We start from the raw sequence: 20667 nt of genomic DNA, 5'->3' as shown, positions 1-20667 counted from the left end.
TTTGACACACTTAATTTTAAATATAAATATTTTCCACAGACTTCCTTGTAGTGAAGGAACATTTCAGATTAAAATATTGTGGTGTGAGGACACATCTTCACACATTGAACTCACAGACTGAACTCACAGACTGAACTCACAGACCCATGTTCGGACACAACACATCTGTGCACAGAAGAGGTCCATGAACCTAGGACCTGTTATATTTCCTTCTGTGGGAACATGACATTGTATGTGTCTCCTAACTCCACCAGCTCATGGTGTCCAGGTCAGATGAGGGCATCTCTGCAAACGCAGGCCCTGATGCCCCTTGGTGAATAGCAACAGTCTCACGTGCTCCAGGTGTTGGAGGCCACACCTTCCCTCCCCTGCCCCACAACATCAGCCCACTTTTCGGGTCCAGACCAGAGAGTCTAGATGTGTCCTGTGATTCTTGCTCTTCCTGCTTTGGTTGAAGTTCTTATTACCTATACTCAGGCAGGACAGGTTCTTTCTGATTTACTTTACTCACTCATATGATTGAAAAGATAGAAGATGTCTGAGGAGGCCTTACAAATACCTGAGAAAAGAAGACAAGTGAAAGGCCAAGGAGAAAAGGAATGATATACCCATCTGATAGCAGAGTTTCAAAGAAGAGGAAGGAGAGATAAGAAAGACTTCTTAAGTGAACAATGCAAAAGAATAGAGAAAAACAACAGAATGGGAAAGACTAGAGATCTCTCCAAGGAAATGAGAGATACCAAGGGAACACTTCATGCAAAGATGAAAACAATAAAGGACAGAAATGGTAGAGACCTAACAGAAGCAGAAGATAGTAAGAAGAGGTGGCAAGAATACGCAGAAGAGGTGTAGAAAAAAGATCTTCATGACGCAGATAATCACAATGGTGTGATCACTCATCTAGAGCCACATATCCTGGAATGTGAAGTCAAGTGGGCCTTAGGAAGCATCACTAGGAACAAAGCTAGTGGAAGTGATGGAATTCCAATTGAGCTATTTCAAATCTTAAAAGATGATGCTGTGAAAGTGATGCACTCCATATGCCAGCAAATTTGGAAAACTCAGCAATGGCCACAGGACTGGAAAAGGTCAGCTTTCATTCCAACCCCGAAGAAGGGAACACCAAAGAATGGTCAAACCACTGGACAACTGCACTCACATCACAGGCTAGCAAGGCCATGCTCAAAACCCTCCAAGCTCGGCTTCAACAGCACATGAACTGAGAACTTCCAGATGTACAAGCTGGATTAGAAAAGGTAATGGAACCAGAGATCAGATTGCCAACAACTTTTGGATCATAAAAGAGCAAACAATAAAAAAAAAAATCTACTAATGCTTCATGACTATGCTAAAGCCGTTGACTGTGTGGATCACAACAAAGCATGGAAAATTATTAAAGAGATGACAATACCAGACCACATTACCCGCCTCCTGAAAAAAGTGTATGCAGGTCAAGAAGCAATAGTGAGAACAGATCATGGAAGAAGAGACTGGATCAAGAATAGGAAAGGAATGAACCAAGGCTCTCTATTGTCACCGTGTTTATTTAACTTACATGAAGTGTACATCACACAAATACCAAGCTGTAGGAATCACACGCTGAAATCAAGATTTCCAGTAGAAATAGCAATAACCTCAGATATGCAGATGACACCACTCTTATGGCAGAAGCCAAAGATAAACTAAAGAGCCTCTTGATAAAGGTGAAAGAGGAGAGTGAAAAGGCTGGCTTAAAGTTCAGCCTTCAAATTACTAAGATCATGGCATCTGGACCCACCATTTTATGACATATAGAGGGAAACAATGTAAACAGTGAAATATTTTATTTTCCTGGGGTCCAGAATCACTGTAGATGATGACTGAAGTCATGAGACTAAAAGACACTTACTGCTGGGAGAAAAGCTCTAACAATCCTAGACAGTGTATTAAAAAGCAGAGACATTACTTTTTCAACAAAGGTCCATATAGTCAAAGCCTTGGTTTGTCCATTAGTCACATAAGGATGTGAGAGTTGGACCATAAAGAAGGTTGGGAGCTGAAGAACTGATGCTTTTCAACTGTGGGACTCTTGAGAGTCCCAGAGACTGCAAGGAGATCAAACCAGTCCATCCTAAAGGAGATCAGTCTGAATATTCATCGGAAGCACTGATGCTGAAGCTGAAGTTCCAATACTGTGACCACTTGACGGGAAGAGCCAATTCATGGGAAAAGATGGTGATGCTGGGACAGATAGAAGGCAGGAGGAGAAGGAGATGACAGAATCAGATGGTTGGATGGCATCAGTTTGAACAAGCTCTGGAAGATGGTGAAGGACAGGGAACTGCAGTCCGTCGGGTCAGAAAGAGTCAGACACGACTGAGCAACTGAACAGCAACAACAACCAATATTATTGAAAAGACGGAAGCAATATGGTCCATTTAGGACGATCCTCATGAAACGGGATGGAGGATAGGGCTCTTCATAGACAGCAGTTTCCACTTCAGCCGATACATATCGGCTGAGATCCCTGGGCTGAGGGAGAGCTGACCTGCTCCAAAGCTGCAGTGTTGACATCTCAGGAAGGAGTGGACCAGGGTCACACGGACAGGGTGTCAGTCAGAGATGGGGACCCACACCGGTCTTTTCTGGCTCCAGGAGAGATAGCACCGCTGATGGCAGCACTCACCACCCCTGGAAAACCCACCTAAAGTCAGGACACGCGGTGACGGCCGTCATCCCCAGTCTACATGCTCACAGGTGCGAGGCCACAGCCTCAGGGCCACAGGGAGACGGGGGAGCTGAGCTCTGCTCTCCAGCACTGCTGACTCAGAGGACCTCAGGCTCAGTCCAGGACACGGAGACCCTGGGCTCGGGAAAGCTGCTCTCAATGGGGTTTTCAAGGGAACCTGCTTCCTGAGGAGGGGCTTTCCTCTGATCATGCCGCCCTCACACTGCATACCATTCTCTGTGAAGGTTTACCTCCACGAACCATGCGTGTCCTCTCACCACTGTGGTGGGGACTATGTTCCCTGGGCTCCCATCTCACGGCAGGGACACAGAGAGGCAGAAATAAGCACTTGGAGGAGGAGGGAGTCTGTGCAGAGTGACCAGGGCACCTGCCCAGCATGTTGGAGCACTAGGAGCTCCCGGGCGCTGTCTGTCCTCAGTCCTCGGTAGCCTTGGGGTCCGCAGTGTCCACACTCAGGGTGGGGGTCCTGAGGGTCCCAAGCTCCTGCAGACACTCAGTTGTGCACACGATCATGCAGGACAGCCCACTGGGCAAGTCAGCCATGCTGGGAAGACGGGCTTCTCAGCAGAAATGACTACTTTGTCCACAAAGTTAATGCTGTGTGTAATTACTGTGAATAAACCATCTTTAGAGTGATTCTTGAGGGTATTTAAACTCTTCCAGATGAAAAAATAGTCATAAAAGGTAAGGGAAATATAAATGCTTTGGGAATTCTGATGAACATTAAGTTGGACCTAACTCCATTTGAATTCAATGTGATTATTACTTGTATGTTTTGTCTCTAATGTTTGAATATGGAGTAACTAAACATAATCTAATCAGAAAAGAAAAAAAACAAGAGTTTGTGTCTGACACCTGGGTGGTCCCCGAATGTGTTGGGGGCTTTTGTTGAGTGAAGGTAAACACCTCCATGAAGTTAAAGTCTCTTCCCAAAATCTGCCGTTGTTCCCTGACAGCATCATTTTTCCTGAACAGCCCTCCCTCATCATTCCATTCCTCCATAAACAGTCTTCCTGGCAGTGGGAGGGGGACCGCAGGAGGGGCTGAGTTTTCTGAATGAACAGTCAGCGTCCTCCTCACGGGTGAGGTCCATAGACTGAACCTCCTTTCATTGCTTTCTGTTTTTATATAGAGGCCCCTCCCATATGCAAAGATCCACTCAGGTCACAGGCTGGAAACAAAGCACCAGGTCACTTAAATTCGGGCTCCGCCTCAGGCTTGAAGAGATTTCAGGAGCGGTGCCTCTCATCTGCTCGAAGATGAGCCCACTGTGGACCTTCCTCTTCGTGCTGTCAGCTCCCAGCGGTGAGTGTCTCTGGGTCAGACATGGGCACGTGGGGGAGCTGCATCTGAGCCCGCGAGTCACCGTGCTTCTCTCTGTCCACAGGGGTCCTGTCCCAGGTGCAGCTGCAGGAGTCGGGACCCAGCCTGGTGAAGCCCTCGCAGACCCTCTCCCTCACCTGCGCTGTCTCCGGATTCTCACTCACCAGCTGTGCTGTAGGCTGGGTCCGCCAGGCTCCAGGGAAGGCGCTGGAGTGGGTTGGTGCCATAGGTTATAGCGGAAGCACAGGCTATAACCCAGCCCTGAAATCCCGGCTCAGCATCACCAGGGACACCTCCAAGAGCCAAGTCTCTCTCTCACTGAGCAGCGTGACGCCTGAGGACACGGCCGTCTATTACTGTGCAAAGGACACAGTGAGGGGAAGTCAGCATGAGCCCAGACAAAAACCTCCTGCATGGGCGCCCACGACCACCAGGGGGCGCTCGGACTCAGTAGAAAGCTGAGCCCAGGAGCAGGTGCAGAAAAGGCTTTGGGGGCTGGAGGGCCTGGAGGGGATTCTCTTCAGAACCTGTTCTTTACTGCTCCTGCCCAGGAGCTAAACCTGATATTTCATTGCTATGGTTATGTCACTCTCAAACAACTGTATGTGTATATATATGTTAATTTTTCCTTGAAGTAAGGATAGCTTTATGCAAACACACACACACACGAACACAGAAACATAATAGTCAACAGCTAAAGTTTTTTCTCCTTCATTTTTCTTCTTTCTAAGGAACTCAGTAAAACACTTGACTCTGACATACATTTCAAAACTGTTAACTACCTGAAGTCAACACCCCATTCTGAGCTTCTGTCTGGATCATTCATAAGGGGAAATACAGAGGTCCTCAGGAGGATTTGCCCGTGGGGTCAGCATGGAGCCCACCACCCTCTGTGCTCACTCCCATCACAGTGGCCATCACTGGTGCAGAGTAAGGAAGCAGGAACTGTGCTGGGCTCAGCCCTGAGGAAGACCCACGGACCGAGAGGACGAGGAGCTGAGCTGAGATGGGGGAGTGGCAGGGGGCCATCAGGACGGAGACCCTGGGCTCAGAAGGGGTGACCTGCCCTTGGATCTCGTTCCACGGTCACCCGCAGACGTGGTAAGGGGCGGGGAGCAGGGGAATGGCTCCTCTGAACTTACCTCAGGAACCAGGAATCCCCATAAATGATTTGCCCCGCCTTCTGCCTAGCACTGGGTCACCAAGGCCGTGACAATCCCCTCACCGTGAATCCCAGCCTCTTGGCAGAGCTTTGGAATCTGAGCCTAAGTGTGAGTGCCCCGCTCTGTCCTTCACCCCTGTCTCTGTGAGTCAAGTCTGTCCAGGCTCCTCTGACTCCTAGTGACATTCCATTTCTCCTTCTACTCACAATTCAAGGACACCCTCAGCTGGTACCTGCTGGTTTCTGCATCAAGAGGTAGTGTGTATGAAAACTGTCATGTCCATCCTTAAAGCAAGGAAATTTCCCACACCAAAACTTTCCCTGGACTGAACAGAGTCCTAACATTGCAGGGGAATCCCCCAGCACAAAACCAGAGAGGTGGGCAATCCACAGTCCAGGTGAGCCCTGCCCATGCATGTGAAGATGCGGGAGGCGCACCTTCAGGGAGATTCCCACCAGTTCCTGCAGGACCAGCGATACCTGCTGTGAGGATGAGAGATGCAAGGGGCCACTCCCCACAGTGTGTGGGATGTAACTCCAGAAGCGTCCAGGCCCTCAAGGTGAGTGCTCATATTTATCCCTAAGGACACCTGATGGACGAAGGGAAGACCAAACTGGGAAATGCTGACACCTACCCAGAAGGTTGGTCAGGCAGACCCTCCGTGGAAGAACTCTTCCCCCAGCTTCTCCTAGGAGGTGAGCAGAAGTTCTTGTCTACTGCAGACCTGCAGAGGGGGCAGATCTCACAGCTAACCGAAGGGACTGGACCGGTGCACTGCAGGCCGGGAGGAGGTAAGCGGGGATGGGCCAATACTGGAGAGCCTGGAGATGCTCACAGCCCATACCCAGCTCCGCTGAGTCGTGGGTGTTCAACCTCGACACTGCAGGAAGCCCCTACCCACATGTGACCCCCTGGGACCTGGCAGAGCTACGATGTGCAGCCTCTTTGAGGAGGGGAGCTAGTGTGCAGAGACCGCAGGCAAACGACATCCACAAGGCAGGGTGCTGAGGCTCTGGTACCCACGGCTAGAGACCAGGCTCGGAGCACCTCACTGATGGCCTCAGACGTCCTCTCTCTCCTGCCTGATCAACTTGGCCAAAATCCCTCTCCTGCTCTTGGGTATCTGACATGCTCAGGAATATTTATGAAGTTTCCATCAGAGACTCAGATAGGGGGGAGAAGCGGGTTTGTCACAGGGTCCTACTGGAGGAGATGTATCTGACTCAGCAGCGGGTCTATCTCCCCACTGACACCAGGTCCTGAGGTCCTTGGGCAGGTGGTCAGGAGGGACGGTGAGAAGCAGGATGGAGTCTGAGGATGGATGCACCCCGCGGCTGTCCTGGTGAAGAGATGTCCTGCCAGGGGACACGCACATGGCTGACCTAGCTTCTCTGCAGGGTGATGTTGTGGCAACCCACTCCAGTGTCCTGCCTGCAGAATCCCATGGACAGAGGAGTCTGGTGGGCTACAGTCCGTGGGGTCCCAAAGGGTCAGACACGACTGAGGTGCCTGAGCATGCTCAACGCCCCCCGTCCCCCGGGTGAGCATTCCCTCAGGGCAGCAACTCCTGAGTCAGCAGACAGGGGCGCTGCCTCATCCCCCTCCGACTTCAGGTGTCTCCTCTCTCGCAGGGGTGGGCACTAGAGACCCTCAGGCGTTTGTGCTGTGAGTTGTCAAGGGCGACTGCACTGGTTTCTGACAAGGGGGCTAGTCTGGCACCTTCTTGTGGGACCCCTGCAGGGTCCAGGTGCTGCAAGAACAGGGGAACGCAGGAGTGGGACGGTAGGTGGAGTGGGCATCGCGCCCCATGCTTCTGCGTGCAGCTCTCCTGCGACATGATGCTAGCCCCCGGGGGGCTCCAGGAGGCAAAGGGACCCCAAGTCCTGGAGAGCCTCTGGACGCACTGTGAGTGTCAGCTGCATCAGGGCTCCTGCAGCCCCAGGGAGGCGACGTCCAGGTGTTCTCATAACTTTCTTCCTTGGGTCTCTCTCCAGAGTGTGTGCATTGATTGAGGCTATTTCTAGAGATGATTAAAAGACCATGCTGTCTCTAGAAGAATACTCTGACGGTAGACCACAGCCATTTCATACCAGACTAGAAGCACTCTAGGATGCCCTGTGAGCCCAGGCAGGGGGGCGCCCAGGATCCCACTGCAGGGCTGCAGCCCAGGAGCACGTGGGGAGGGGGCTGGGGAGACTCAGAGACGGAGTCCTCTCTTCTCACAGAAGACAATACCTAGCAGGACAAGGACTGGCGAAGTTTAATATTGGGTCCTGATGAGAATACACAGCTCAGTGAGGCCACAAGAAGTATGTGTGTGTGTGTGTGTGTGTGTGTGTGTGTGTGTGTGAGTGTGTGTATGAGTGTGCGACTGTGTGTGCTTATGTGTGTGTGTATGTGAGCATGTGACTGTGTATGTCAAACATGAGCGTGTGCACGTCTGTGTGTGTATGAGTGTGTATATGAGTGTGTGAACATATTTGAGTGCATGTGTGAGTGTGGCTGTGTGTGCATGTTTGTGTGTGTATTTATATGAGTATGTGTATGCGTGTATGTGCATGTGAGTGTGTGTATGTAAGAATGAGTGTGTGTATGTGTGCATCTGAGTGTGTGAATGTGTGTGATTAGGTTTGTGTGTGTATGTGTGAGTGTGAAAGTGTCTGTGTGTGTGCCTGCATGTCTGTCTGACAGGTGAGTGTGTGAATACCCAGCGGTGGCAGAGTTTGGGGAACACACTGATTAAGACGTGAAGATGTCTCTGTGACATTAAAGGCTGGTTCACGCTGAGGACTGTGTCCTGTGGGGCTGGTCCCTCACTGCAAGAGCTCTGAGTGCACAGGGGTCAGGGACATGGCATGGACACACGTCCTCAAACAAGGATGAGGGCACAGACACACAAATTCCATCTGAGCGTGGTCATGGGTCATAAGACTACTCCTTCCTAATATTGCCCGTGTAGTGAGTGTGAAGATTTCAGCCTCTAGAACATGCAGATGATCTGAGGTGTCCTAGGTTAAATTGGGATATTCTGAGCCCTGAGAACATCGCCCACAACAACACTGGCTCTGCGCAGCAATCCAAGGAGCACAGCCCTCACCAGGAACGGGAGCTGGAGAGTCCTCCTCCTGGGGCCTTGGCTCCAGGTCAGGGTCATCCCTGTCTGGGGTGGAGGAAGGGACAGGGTCCAGTCAGGGGGGTTCATGCCCTTCTGTCTCTGGCCCACAGGTATGCACACCCAGGTGCAGCTGCTGTGGTCGGGGCTGAGCTGAGGAAGCCTGGGGCATCAGCGAAGGTGTGCTGCACGGCTTCTGGATACACCTTCAGTGACCACGACATGCACTGGTGTGAGCAGTCCATCAACACGGGCTTGAGTGGATGGACGGATTGACAGCAAAGATGGTGGACAAAGTATGCACAGAAGATCCAGGGCAGAGTCACGCTGGCTGCAGACACCTTCACAAACACCGCCTACATGGGGCTGAGCAGTCTGAGCTCTGAGGTCTGAGGTCATGGCTCTTTATTACTGTCTGAGACACACAGTGTGAACACCCACATCCTGGGGGTGTCAGAAACCCTGAGGGGCAGGGTGGCTGTGCTGGGGCTGATGATGACAGGGCCGATTGGGGCGGGGTCCTGAGAAAGGTGGGTGCAAACATGTGCTCACTGTTTCAGGAGAGTGTTCACTGTCAGAGGAGTGTGCTCACTCTCAGGGAAGTGTGTCCACTGTCATAGGAGTGTGTCACTGTCAGAAGATTGTGTTCACTGTCGAAGAAACAGTGTGTTCACTCTGTGAGGACTGTGTTCCATCAGAAGAGTGTGTTCACTCATGCAGGAGGGTGTTCCCTGCCAGAGGAGTGTGTTCACTGTTACAGGACTGTGTTCCATCAGAAGAGTGTGTTCACTCATGCAGGAGGGTGTTCCCTGCCAGAGGAGTGTGTTCACTGTTACAGGACTGTGTTCCATCAGAGGAGTGTGTTCACTCATGCAGGAGGGTGTTCCCTGCCAGAGGAGTGTGTTCACTGTTACAGGACTGTGTTCCATCAGAAGAGTGTGTTCACTCATGCAGGAGGGTGTTCCCTACCAGAGGAGTGTATTTGCTGTTACAGGATTGTGTTCTGTGTCAGAGGAGTGTGTTCCCTGTACAGGAGTGTGTTCACTATTAAGACGTCTGCAGGTGGCTGAGCCTTTTGCCCCCCTGCTCAGGAGTGAACACCCCTTTTGCTCTATGTCATTGCCAGGACCTGGTATGCTGTGTTCTGGGTTCCAGCCATTCTAACTGTGCAGTGGTACCTCACGGTCCTTTAAGCATGCAGTCCCTGATGGCTTGGGATGTGGAAGGTCTTTCCAAGTGCTCATGTGTCAGCTGTCCATTTTTCTGGGGAAGTTCAGACTTCACCCATTTTTCACTGGGTTGCTTACTTTCTGCTATTCAGTTATGAGTGTCCACCTGCATTAATAGCACAAAGTTCTTACCAAATATGCTATTTATAAAGGTATCTTTCCAGCCTGTGGCTAGCCATTAGACTCCGTTAACAGGGAGTTCAGAAAACAAGTGTTTTTCATTGTGATGCTTTCCAATTTATCTGTTTCTCCCCCATGGATCATGCTTTTGGTCTAAAACTTGTTGGTCTAAAAACTTGTTGGCAAATTTAAGGGCACCAGAAGTTTTCCAAGTGCAGCCCCGCCCCTCCCTCAACAGGTGGGGCTGAAGAGGTGGGAAAATCAGGAACATGGAAGGAACATGCAATTCTTCTCCATGAGATTTCAGTCTCTTCGCCCCCACAAGCTTCTCTTTAATCGCGTGCTTAAACCTGTACTTATGCACGTTTATTCTGTACATTGAATTAAAATAAGCATAACGTTTTAATTTTGTTCAAATTGTTCCACTTTTAGCCTGGGGTTGGCTAAACTTTGGGGTTGGTGCCTGCAGCCCTTTGAAATCCTGGGTGGTTTTGTGTTGTCGTGCACATTCCCTATCCAGTGTTGTTTTGCACACTCCCCATCCCAGCCCTGGAATTAGCCATTTCTCTAAGCAATTCTGCTTTCCTCGGTTGTGAGAAGTTTTCAGAAACCAGGAGTTTAGGGATAGTTGTTCCCATGCAGCTGTGCTGACGATGGCTGCGTGGCTAGCAGAGCTAGGGAATCTGCAACAGTGCCCCGCACCAGGGACATGCTGGTGTCTAGCAGTATTCCTGAATCTAGTCTTCTCTGCCGGTACTAGACTGAACTTTCAAACACAGTGGTGCATCCACCCCTACCCCAAAGCTTCACGGACCCCTCTAGCCTTCCTCCCTGGCATCCGGAACTGCCCACCCAACAGCGAGAGCCTGGTTCCCATCACGTGCCATCTGGTACCTAGTGCTCGGGTCCCAGTGTGCACATGCGGTGTTCTGAGTGGCCAGCACTCTCCGCGTAGACACACGGGGTCATTGTCGAGGCTCAGCCTGGTGAGCACTCCTCCACCCTCAGCCTGACAGACCCCACATGCTGGGAGAGTTTCCACCTTCAGTATGCTGTTGTAAGCTGTGAAATGTCAGTAGACATTGTTTACAGTCTATATTTCATCCTGAGAATCAGGACCTCCTAAATGATGTTGTACATGTGCGTGTCGGGTTCATCCTTCATGCCAACAAGCTCCGCGATTTTTGACAAGGGCATGATATCGTGGGTCCCCCGTCCCAGGCCATACAGCACAGCTTCACCACCCCTAACCATCACCTCCATCTGTCCAGTGCCCTCCCTTGAACTCCTGCATCCGCTGACAGGTTTATCCTGTGTGTGCGTACGGGTGCTCCTTTGGGTCTGACTCGTTCAGACGCCCTGGGCTGTAGCCCACCGGGCTTCTCTGTCCATGGGATTTTCCAGGCAAGAATATTGGAGCGGGTTGCCATTTCCTCCCTCAGAGGACCTTTTCCACCCAGGGACTGAAGCCGTGTTTCCCACGTCTCTTGTGTCTCCTACCTTAGCAAGCAGATTCTTTACCACTGCACCGCCTGGGAAGCCCTGTCCTGACTATAGTTTTCCCCTTTCCAGAACGGCCTATAAATGAACTCATACCATATGCAGGCCTTTAAGACTGCTTTGTCTCACTTCGCCAAATGCATGTAAGGTTCTTTCACACCAGCCATGGACATTCCAGAAAGGAAATTAGGAAACTGTTGCATTAAAATTGAACCGAGAAGAATTAAATGCCTGGCAATAAACTTAACCAAGGCAAGGAGACACATGTGCCCTGAAAACTACAAAACATAAGACAAAACAAAAACCACGGGAAGAAATGAGACTCCACGCGTGTTCAGCTGTACCTGACTCTTTGAGACCCCCTGGGCTGTAGCCCGCCAGGCGTCTCTGTCCATGGGGTTTTCCAGGCGAGAACACTGGAGCGGGTTGCCATTTCCTCGGGCAGGGCATCTTCCCGACCCAGGGATCTCACTCCTCCCAACAACCCTGAGTCAGCCTGTGCTTCACGGAGCCCTCCCCTCCTGCGTCTCCTGCACTGACAGGCGGGTTCCTTGCCGCGCGCACCTCCAGTGCACAGACGCCTGAGTTCACAGATGGAGCAGCTTTCTCACACTGAAGGAGAGCGAGGCTTCTCCGAGTCAGTGACACGGCCAGTGAGCAGCAGGCAGCCGCTGAGAGGGCTTATGGGAGCCTGCAGGGCCCGGAGGGAGGAGGGGGCTGCTCGACTGTTTGCTGTCAAATGGTCAGTTTCATGGCACATGAAGTTTCCATCCACTGAACAGAGCAGATTCCTAGAGGACCCTTCAGGGTTCGATCGCTCTTTCCTCTACTCTTCCCCTGCGCGTGTGGCCCACAGGCGGCCCGCTCTTTCTCTGGGAAAGGACGCCGTGCGTGCCTCCTGTCTCAGCAGTCATGGGTGAAGCTACTCCAGCGTTCGTGTGCACTGTGTGGACGCGCCGCAGGCCATCAGGAAGACGCCGAGAAGCATGCTTGCCGATCTCAGGATAAAGCTGCTGATATTGCTCAGTCGCTGAGTCAGCTCCGTGAACTGCAGCAGGCCAGGCCACTTGTCCTCCACTACCTCTTGGAGTTTGCTCAAACTCAGGTCCGCTGAGTTGGCGATGCTATCTAACCACCTCATTCTCAGGATCTTTCTCAGGATCTGGGTCTTTTCCAATGAGTCAGCTCTTCACATCAGGTGGCTAAAGTAGCGGAGCTTCAGCTTCATTTCTTCCAATGAATATCCAGGGTTGATTTCCTTTAGGATTGACTGCTTTGATCTCCCTGCTGTTCAAGGGACTCTCAAGAGTCTTCTCCAGCAGCACAGTTCAAAAGCATCAACTCTTTGCTGCTCAGCCTTCTTTATGGAAAATGGCAACCCACTCCAGGGTCCTTGCCACGAGAACCTCACAAATAGCATGAAAAGGGTAAAACCATGCTACCTTTCATCGAAACTGCCACACCACCTGCCGAGGTGACTGGTCAACCTTCTTTCCACCAACAATGACGAGCTTTTCCATTGTCTTCCTCACTGGTCAGCAGTGGGCATCGCAAGACTGGTGGGTTTTAGCCATTCTAACAGTATGACTAAACAGTGGCCCTGGGGGGAGGACAGCTCTTAGGGAGCGTCTGGATTTTCTCCGGTCCTGAAGCTCTCAGACATGTCCCCTCCATACCTGTGGGGACGGACCCTCACTCTCCTGAAAGTCCACTGCACTGTGACCTTCACAGAAGGGGAGTGGTCCCACAGAGAGCACAGGTCTTGCTACAAGCACGGGGTTCCAGACCCCCGCCCCGCCCCAGAAGCTCTGTCTGACGCACACCAGAGTGGGCCGAGAGGCCCTCCCCACCCCAAGGGCCCCTCCTCGCTGCTCACAGGTCCTGCTGTCTCCTCAACAGCAGCCTGGGTGGTGGGACGACGGAGGGAGGACGAAGCCCCTCTGCCTCCTGAAATGCGGTCTGGGGCAGCATGCAAGTGTCTCTGCTCCCATGTGTGCTGTCCTGTGGGAGCCGGAGGGGCCAGCTCCCGGTGGGTGTGTGAGACACGCCCAATGGACCCCCATCCTCCTCCAGGGAAAGGGGGGTGGCGGAAAGGTCAGTGGGTGGTGGAACCCCATGGCCTACCCCGGCCGGTAGAGGTGGTGGCCGCAGGAGTCCTGGCACAATGTCCGCCTCTTGGAAAAGTCACATTACACACTCCCCTAGTCCATCAGGCAGTGGGCAGGCTGCTTTGCGGGTGCCCCACTGCCCTGCCTCGATGGGCCAGGATCCCCACGAGGCCACCCTGGCACCCATGCACTGCCCACACTGCATCTGCTCCTGACGATGCCTGACTCACAGCGTCTCTGCTCAGGGGGCAGGCGACCGGGGGCAAGCCCTCTGGGCTAGCACTTCGATCCTTGGAGGTCATGAGCACCCTCTCGATCACCCCCTCTGGGGAGGCGGACCAGCTGCCTTTTACAGGATCTCTGCAGCCAAAGAAAGGTTCTACAGGACTAGTCCCCCCAACCCGACCTCACCCCAGCAACCCCATCTTCTGCGTAATGATAGCTTCTGTAACCACATGTGCAGGGAACGCAGTAGCTGGTTATGCCCCAAGTAGCCACATGCGTGTGCTCCACGTGCTCTCCATACTAAACCTGAGGTCCCCACCCTTTCTGTGGGGCCCACACTGGCAGAGGGAAGGGGACCCTGTGTATGGTAACTGCATGTCTAGCCGAGGGGCTGCCATGCTGTGGGCCCCTTCAGAAATCCCATGTATCCCTGGCCTCTGCTGGCTCTCCTGCCACCTGTGGGTGTGTGATGTTTGCCTCCTTCTAAGGTTATGCCTGTCTCCTCCCAGCCCCCACTCAGGAGGCTGAAATGACCTCTGGAGACCCATGGAGCCAACTGGGCTGCTAAACACAGCCAGAATGGATACCCATCCTTTTCACACCCAATGTGAAAGCTGCCTGTATGCCTGGTGGAGAGTATAGGCCAGCAGGTGTCCTCCCACGCTCTGAAGAAGTCAGGGTGTAGGTACAGAAGGGTGGAAACGGTGACCGGGTACATCACATCTAAGCTGAGTGAAGGCTCTGAGACTCCTGTCTTCTGATGTTGTCTCTGGGGCTGATCCTCATCACGGAGGACCCCCCAGATAGGCAAGATTAAGAAACTGAACAGTAGGATCTGGGTCTTATCCTGCACGTGGCGGCGGATCATCCGGATTTGGGAAGATGGAGAAACTGTGGACAGCAGGAGCCAGGCTCCACGGCGTCGGCAGCCTCTTCCCCGTTGCCAACTCGTCTCCAGTTGCACGTCTCAGGGCCTCGGATACCGCAGGGCTGCCAAAGCACCTGCCCAGTTATCACCGCAGAACTTCCCAGGAGCACGCAGGCTGCCAGCCCTCGCACAACCCACATCCTGTGTTCCTGCAACCAAACCCACCAGGCCCGGAAACCAGAGACGGACCTTCCCGTGGGCAGGGAGAGCTGACAGCCTCCCTGGCACGCGCCTCCGCCGCAACAGCCGCTGCTGCACAGGCCTGAAGGCAGACGCAGTGCGCCGTCCTCTGCAGGATCCAGCAGGTGAAAGCAAACACCTTTCCCGCCTGCAGGAAGTACTCCTCTGACCGTTTCTGCAAACGGTGAGGAGGACGTGAAGGAGTCTGTAACTCCCCCAGGATGACAGCAGCCACGGACACTGAAAGCAGAGCCAAGAGGAAGAGGGCAGGCTGCGGAGCAGCAGGGCCCAGAGACATCGCGGAGCCCAAGCTCCTTCCGCTCGGCTCGCCTCACGCAGGCCGATCCACCCAGGACCGGGAGTCGAGTCACGAGTCACAGCCTCACTGGCAGAGCCAGCGGACAGAGCAGAGGGCCAACGAGGGTCCTCCTGAGCCGTCTGGCCTGGGGTTTGACTCTAGTTCCTCGTACGGTGCAGGGACCGGGAGGTGAGGAGGTAGAGTGCTACAGACCACAGCCTGCCGCAGACACTCCCTGCTTCCCGCTGGATTCTGCATGGAGGGCTCCGATTCTCATCCCCTGCAGCCATGCCCAGGGGGGCTTGGCCAAGGGTTTCCTGTGAGCTGACACTCGGGCAAGGGGGCAGGGTTCAGGAGACAGCCACTCCGTACACCATGGGCCACCTCCCTGTAGCGAGCAGCTTGCAGTCAAGGCAACAGAACACAGCCGTGAAAGGGAAGGAACCAGATTCGACTTGTTCTCTCCCAAGACAAGAAGGCAAAAAGCCAAACGGCCCAACAAGCAAAATGCAGCAGAGGGCACCCTCTGTTGATACAGAGTTCTCATATTACAGATGAAAGCGAAATCTTGCTTTTGATTCTGCCCTGTGAGTGCGTTTCTGTCCTCTGTGGATGGCTACAAATTTGTGTAAAAATGCCTGAAATATTTCCTTGCTCCTCTTGGGTACCAGCAGGCCCCCTGGGTCCACAGAGGCACAGGCGAAAACCATCCCCTCTCGGGAAAGAGTCGCACAGAAGGACAAGAAGGGAACCCGGGGGCTCGCAGTCAGGCCTGGCTTCTGGTCTCACCAGCCGGGGTCAGCAAGAATCACAGAGAGCGTCCCAGAGGAGAGTGGGGAGTCTGCTCTTCAGGGGGCCTAAACGAAGCTTCCAAGCGAAAACCAAGAGGAACACACGGTTTGCAAGTGACCTACCAGCTAACCAGAATGAGACACATGCAATTATGAACTTTTAAGACATTTTCAGCACCTATGAATGTGACGTGAGCAGTGTCTGGTTCCAATCGCCAAAGTAGAAGGAAGTGGTGCTCTGCGGGAGGAAGAGAGGACTGCGCGGGAGGGGGCCTGGCAGCCCCCGCGGGCAGAGCGGGGTCGTGAGCCGCGGCGCAGGTTACCTCGGGCGAGCAGACCGCTGGAAGAAGGGCTGGACGTGTGGAGTGGAGACAGGCCTCCGCTCCCCTGCCCTGCCCCTCCCATGTCACCCTCGTGGACGCGGCCCTCCGCCCGCCCCTGCTCAGCCCCGCTGGCCTGATGACCAGGCTCACCCAGGGCCTCGCCCGCTGACTGTGACGCAGTCTCTGCAGATGACCCGCCCGGGCTGGGCGCTGGCAGGCGCCCTTTGTTCTCCCTCAGCGTCTCCTCGGATGGCAGCGGCCTCAGCTCGCGGCTCAGACCTGGCTCCTCTGCGGGGCCTCCCCGTCTCTGTCCTCACTGCCCGACACCCCTGAGCAGCGCCCCCATGCTGGCCGAGGGCCGGGTCACCCTGAGGGCAGCCCTCTGGCTGATCGGGCTCTGGGCAGTGCTGGCCGCTGTCCGGTGCTCTCGGGACCGCCCCTCATGGCGCTACATCTCCACGGAGCTGGTGATTCCCAGGAAGGAGCCGCACCAAGGCAAGGGGGCCCAGGTGCTGGGCTGGCTCTCCTACAGCCTGCGTTTTGGGGGACAGAGGCACGTGATCCGCATGCGGCGCAAGAGGCTCTTTTGGCCTGGGTACCTGATGATGACTCAGGATGACCAAGGAGTCCTGCAGACGGACCGCCCCTTCGTCCCTGAAGACTGTTACTACTTTGGCTACCTGGAGGAGACCCCTTTCTCCATGGTCACCATGAACACGTGCTACGGGGGCCTCCAGGGTTATATGAAGTTGGATGACCTTACCTACGAAATCAGCCCCCTCAAGCATTCTCGAAAGTTTGAGCACGCTGTTTCTCAGATGGTGGCAGACACCAATGCAATGGGACCGATGCACAGATCGGGGTATGAGGAGGAAAGGGACCCTCTGCTCTCTCCAGCTAACACCACTGCAGACCCCAGGATGTCTAGTAAGCTGTTTTTCTTCCATGCAGCACGTATTAAAGGAATAGTGCAGTGTACTAATGCATTTTACCGAACCGTAAACAATGTGTCAACAGCTGTTCAGTACATGGTGGAGGTGGGCAATATCATTGATGCCGTTTATCGTGGTCTTGAGATAAGGTTTTATATTAGCGTCGTGCACGTTTTTGATGTTAGGGACCCAGTCAACACTGAAACTCTCAGACCGAGAAGTCCATACTACAGGTTCTATGAAAGATCCCTGAGTCGTGTTTTTAGATCACATACTGGCATAGTCTTTAATACAGTTGAACCACCAGATGGTACTGCTCTCCCAAACATTTATGGGTTCTGCCATGGAAATAATTTGATTGCAATGGCTACATCAGGAAAATCTATCCTACGTGTGGCTCTCTATGTGTGCTTCCTACTTGGCAGAAGTATTGGTCTGTATTATGACGACGATACCTGTGTTTGCCAGAGAAGGACCACCTGCATTATGAATGTCTACCAGTCACTGACAGATGCTTTCAGTAACTGCTCCTACATGCATTTAACACGTGTATTTTCGAGTGATACAAGCGATTGTATGTATGACCAGAGGCTGGTATATCACAATAAATCAATGACACACGACCGTTGTGGAAACGGTGAAGTGGAAAATGGGGAGCAATGCGACTGCGGCTCCTTCAAGGAGTGCTATAACAACCCATGCTGTGACAGCCTCTGTTCCTGGACTGCTAGAAGTAACTGTGATGCAGAAGCATGCTGCACAAACTGCATATATTCCAAGCCCGGGACGCTCTGCAGACCCATCCAGAGTATATGTGACCTTCCTGAGTACTGCCGTGGGGTAAGCAAGACCTGCCCTAAAGATGTTTTCATGCAAGATGGAACCCCATGTGGTGAAGAGGGCTACTGCTTTAATGGAAGTTGCACTGACCGCAGTGTGCATTGCAAAGAAATCTTTGGTAGAGGGGCTTTCAATGCTCCAGATTCATGCTATATTCTAAACAGAAGATCCAACCGATTTGGACACTGTAGAAGAAATCCTATATCTCGAGGCTATATACCTTGTAGGAAGGAGGATCAGCTTTGTGGAAGGCTGCAGTGCACCAACGTCACTTCTCTCCCTCGGCTGCAGGAACACGTTGCATTTCATCAAACTCATGTGTCAGGGTTCTTGTGTTTTGGTCTGGACCTACACCGTGGGCAAGGAGCCATTGATGTTGGCCGAGTGAGAGAGGGTACCCTCTGTGGTGACGGAGCGTACTGTTTAAACACCTTCTGCAACAGTTCTGTGAGTAAAATAGAGTATACGTGTCTCCCTCAGAAATGCAGCTTCAGAGGCGTTTGCAACAGTGAAGACCACTGCCATTGTCACGTTGGCTGGGCGCCCCCGCTTTGCAAAACCGCGGGTAAGGGAGGGAGTGAAGACAGCGGGCCCCCTCCAAAACTATTTCGATCGGTATCATCTGACAAAACAATTTTCGTCTATCTGAGACTGGTGTTTGCTCGCCTGTATGCCTTGACAGCTGCGCTGCTCTTTGGTGTGGCCACAAATGTAAAAACTATCCAGACCACCAAAATTAAGGAAGAAACCGTACAACCTGTGTAAACCAGCGTCCTGACCCCTGCAGAGCTGCAGGGAGGTAGGAGGAACTCCTGAGAAGCGATCAGAGACAGACAGCAAAGCTGAAGTCTGCGGCAGGCAGGGGTGGGGCCGGTACCAGGAGGGTCAGCCTTCTCACACCAGGTCTCTTCGAGAGGCCGCTGACCAGCACTCTGAAATAAATCTTGAAAACCAAACATAGGTGTCCTCTAGTATTTTGTATTCCTAAGAGCCCAAACTGAGCCTGAGACTGGTCAGGAGAGAGCTGAGACAGCTACTGGGTCTTGACCCAAAGTTGCTGGTCCCAGTGTTAACAGCCCCTTAGGGGCAGCTTTATTTGGGTTTTCTCCAAATCAGTGCTCTTGAACACTGAGGTTTTCCTCATCTCCTAGGTGCCTTCTCTTTTGCCATACCCAAACTGGATTGAGGGTGGTCGAGGACTACTCCCAGTCGAGGACTATTCACGTGGGGTGGTGGGCTAATGGAGTGGTCTGCCACACGTGGCAGCCCCACTGTCCTCTGGGAGCTGGGCAGGGTGGGTGCCTTCCACGTCCAGCCTCAGGACAGAGCAGACTCCCAGACAGACATGTCTCACCCTTGGGTGACCTCTGGCTGTTTCTGAGCTGAACGCCATGCACGTGTGTGCAAGAGTGAGTGTGCTCAAGTGCTGGGTGTGTCTGGCTTCCGTGAGGACACACCCCAGGGAAGGCCAGCCTGGTGCCCAAGGCCTCCAGGCTCTGCAGACTCAGCGATAGAATCTAGATGGGCTCTCCAGTTTTGCCACAATTCTTGGGTAAAGGCTTTAAAATCCTCAAACTCAAACTGGGTTCTAAAACTCAGCGATGGAAGGTTCTGGAAACACTCTCCTGGCCCCATAATGGCTCCAGGAAGTGGGGGCCCAGGAACCACTGGGTCTGCTTGGGAGATGCACCTCCAGCACTCATGTGTGAAGACCCTCCCAACCACCCCAGGGTCCTCCCACCTCTCACCGATCCCTGCTTGCAGAGCCCAGTGCAGGTGGAAGAGGAGCTCTACCTTGTCCAGGGGCAGGACTGTTCCCCACCCCTCCTGATCACGGCTGGCAGAGAGCCTGGATTTACGTGCTTAGAACACAGGGGTACCTCCTCAGAACCTTGACAAAGCCTCCTTTGGCCCACCTGCTCCCTCCCGTACCTGAAGAAGCAAGTGGACCAGAGACAGCACCACATGGTGAAAGACCGCTTTTCCACCCAAGCCCTTGAAAGACAAGGTTCTTTTCTGTCCAGCTGGTTCTTCCCCCAACTGGGAGTAGAAGCTGGAGAAAGTGGGCTGCTATGGATTAGCCATTGCAAAGTCCCTCTGAGCAAAGTCAGAGGCTTCGGGTTCATCCAGGGCTTTGGGAGGAGGGAGAGGATGCAGAGGCAGTATTGTCATGGTTCTTGACCTGAAGCAGCCCAATGGAAAACATTTGTTTGGTATTAGTCGATTCTGAAACTGAAAGCAGAAATAGCATCTAAAATAGAGGATATCGTCCCCTGTCTATGGGAAAGAACCAGAGAAACCTGGACCAAGCAGCAAGTATCAAAGAGTGGGACTGATGACAGTGACTGGTGAGTGAGACCCAGGAACCCTGGACCGGCTGGGAGGGGCTCGTCGGTGGAAGGTGGGGCCCAATGGAGAGATGCTCCCTAGGTCTCTCACCGCCCACAAGAGCCACACCTCACTGACCGGCCCCGCCTCAGTACCTCCATGTTGGAGAAGACTCTGGAGAGTCTCTTGGGCTGCAAGGAGATCCAACCAGTCCATCCTAAAAGAAATCAGTCCTGAATATTCCCTGGAGGACTGACGCTGAAGTTGAAGATGCAATATTTTGACAAACTGATGTGAAGAACTGACTTCTTGGAAAAGACCCTGATCCTGGGAAAGATTGAAGGCGGGAGGAGAAAAGGACGACAGAGGATGAGATGGTTGGATGGCATCACGACTCAATGGACATGAGTTTGAGCAAGCTTCGGGAGACAGTGATGGACAGGGAGGCCTGGAGTGCTGCAGTTCTTGGGGTCGCAGAGTGGGACATGACTGAGAGACTGAACTGACTGAACTGAGGCCTCCTGCCACTCCCCAGAGCC

At 53.0% G+C, this 20667-nt stretch overlaps 1 protein-coding gene and 1 gene segment (V, D, J or C); both read left to right on the top strand.

Moving 5' to 3' along the window:
- Positions 1 to 3987: 3987 nt before the first annotated feature.
- Positions 3988 to 4513, top strand: LOC136155128 (immunoglobulin heavy variable 4-59-like). The segment is given in 2 exon segments: positions 3988 to 4033; positions 4116 to 4513. Coding segments are annotated over 2 exon segments (444 nt in total).
- Positions 4514 to 5624: 1111 nt separating this feature from the next.
- LOC136155127 (disintegrin and metalloproteinase domain-containing protein 21-like) lies at positions 5625 to 18565 on the top strand. Its single transcript, XM_065917033.1, has 6 exons — positions 5625 to 5698; positions 6955 to 6996; positions 8440 to 8558; positions 14956 to 15103; positions 16267 to 16890; positions 17386 to 18565. Exons 1-6 carry the CDS (start codon positions 5625 to 5627, stop codon positions 18563 to 18565), a joined length of 2187 nt encoding a protein of 728 aa, XP_065773105.1.
- The last annotated feature ends 2102 nt before the right edge of the window (positions 18566 to 20667 follow it).

Source organism: Muntiacus reevesi (assembly GCF_963930625.1).
Source record: "Muntiacus reevesi chromosome 15 unlocalized genomic scaffold, mMunRee1.1 SUPER_15_unloc_1, whole genome shotgun sequence".
NCBI lineage: Eukaryota > Metazoa > Chordata > Mammalia > Artiodactyla > Cervidae > Muntiacus > Muntiacus reevesi.
Note: the sequence above shows the minus strand (reverse complement) of the source record. Positions and strands in the feature narration are given on the sequence as shown.

What these genes read in the sequence shown, in the direction of transcription:
- LOC136155127 (XM_065917033.1), top strand. Translation starts at nt 5,625, where the DNA reads ATGCATGTGAAGATGCGGGAGGCGCACCTTCAGGGAGATTCCCACCAG. An exon ending in CAGGACCAGCGATACCTGCT is followed by an intron (nt 5,699 to 6,954) that starts GTGAGGATGAGA and finishes GGACCCCTGCAG; the next exon opens with GGTCCAGGTGCTGCAAGAAC. An exon ending in GGACCGATGCACAGATCGGG is followed by an intron (nt 16,891 to 17,385) that starts GTATGAGGAGGA and finishes CCTACTTGGCAG; the next exon opens with AAGTATTGGTCTGTATTATG.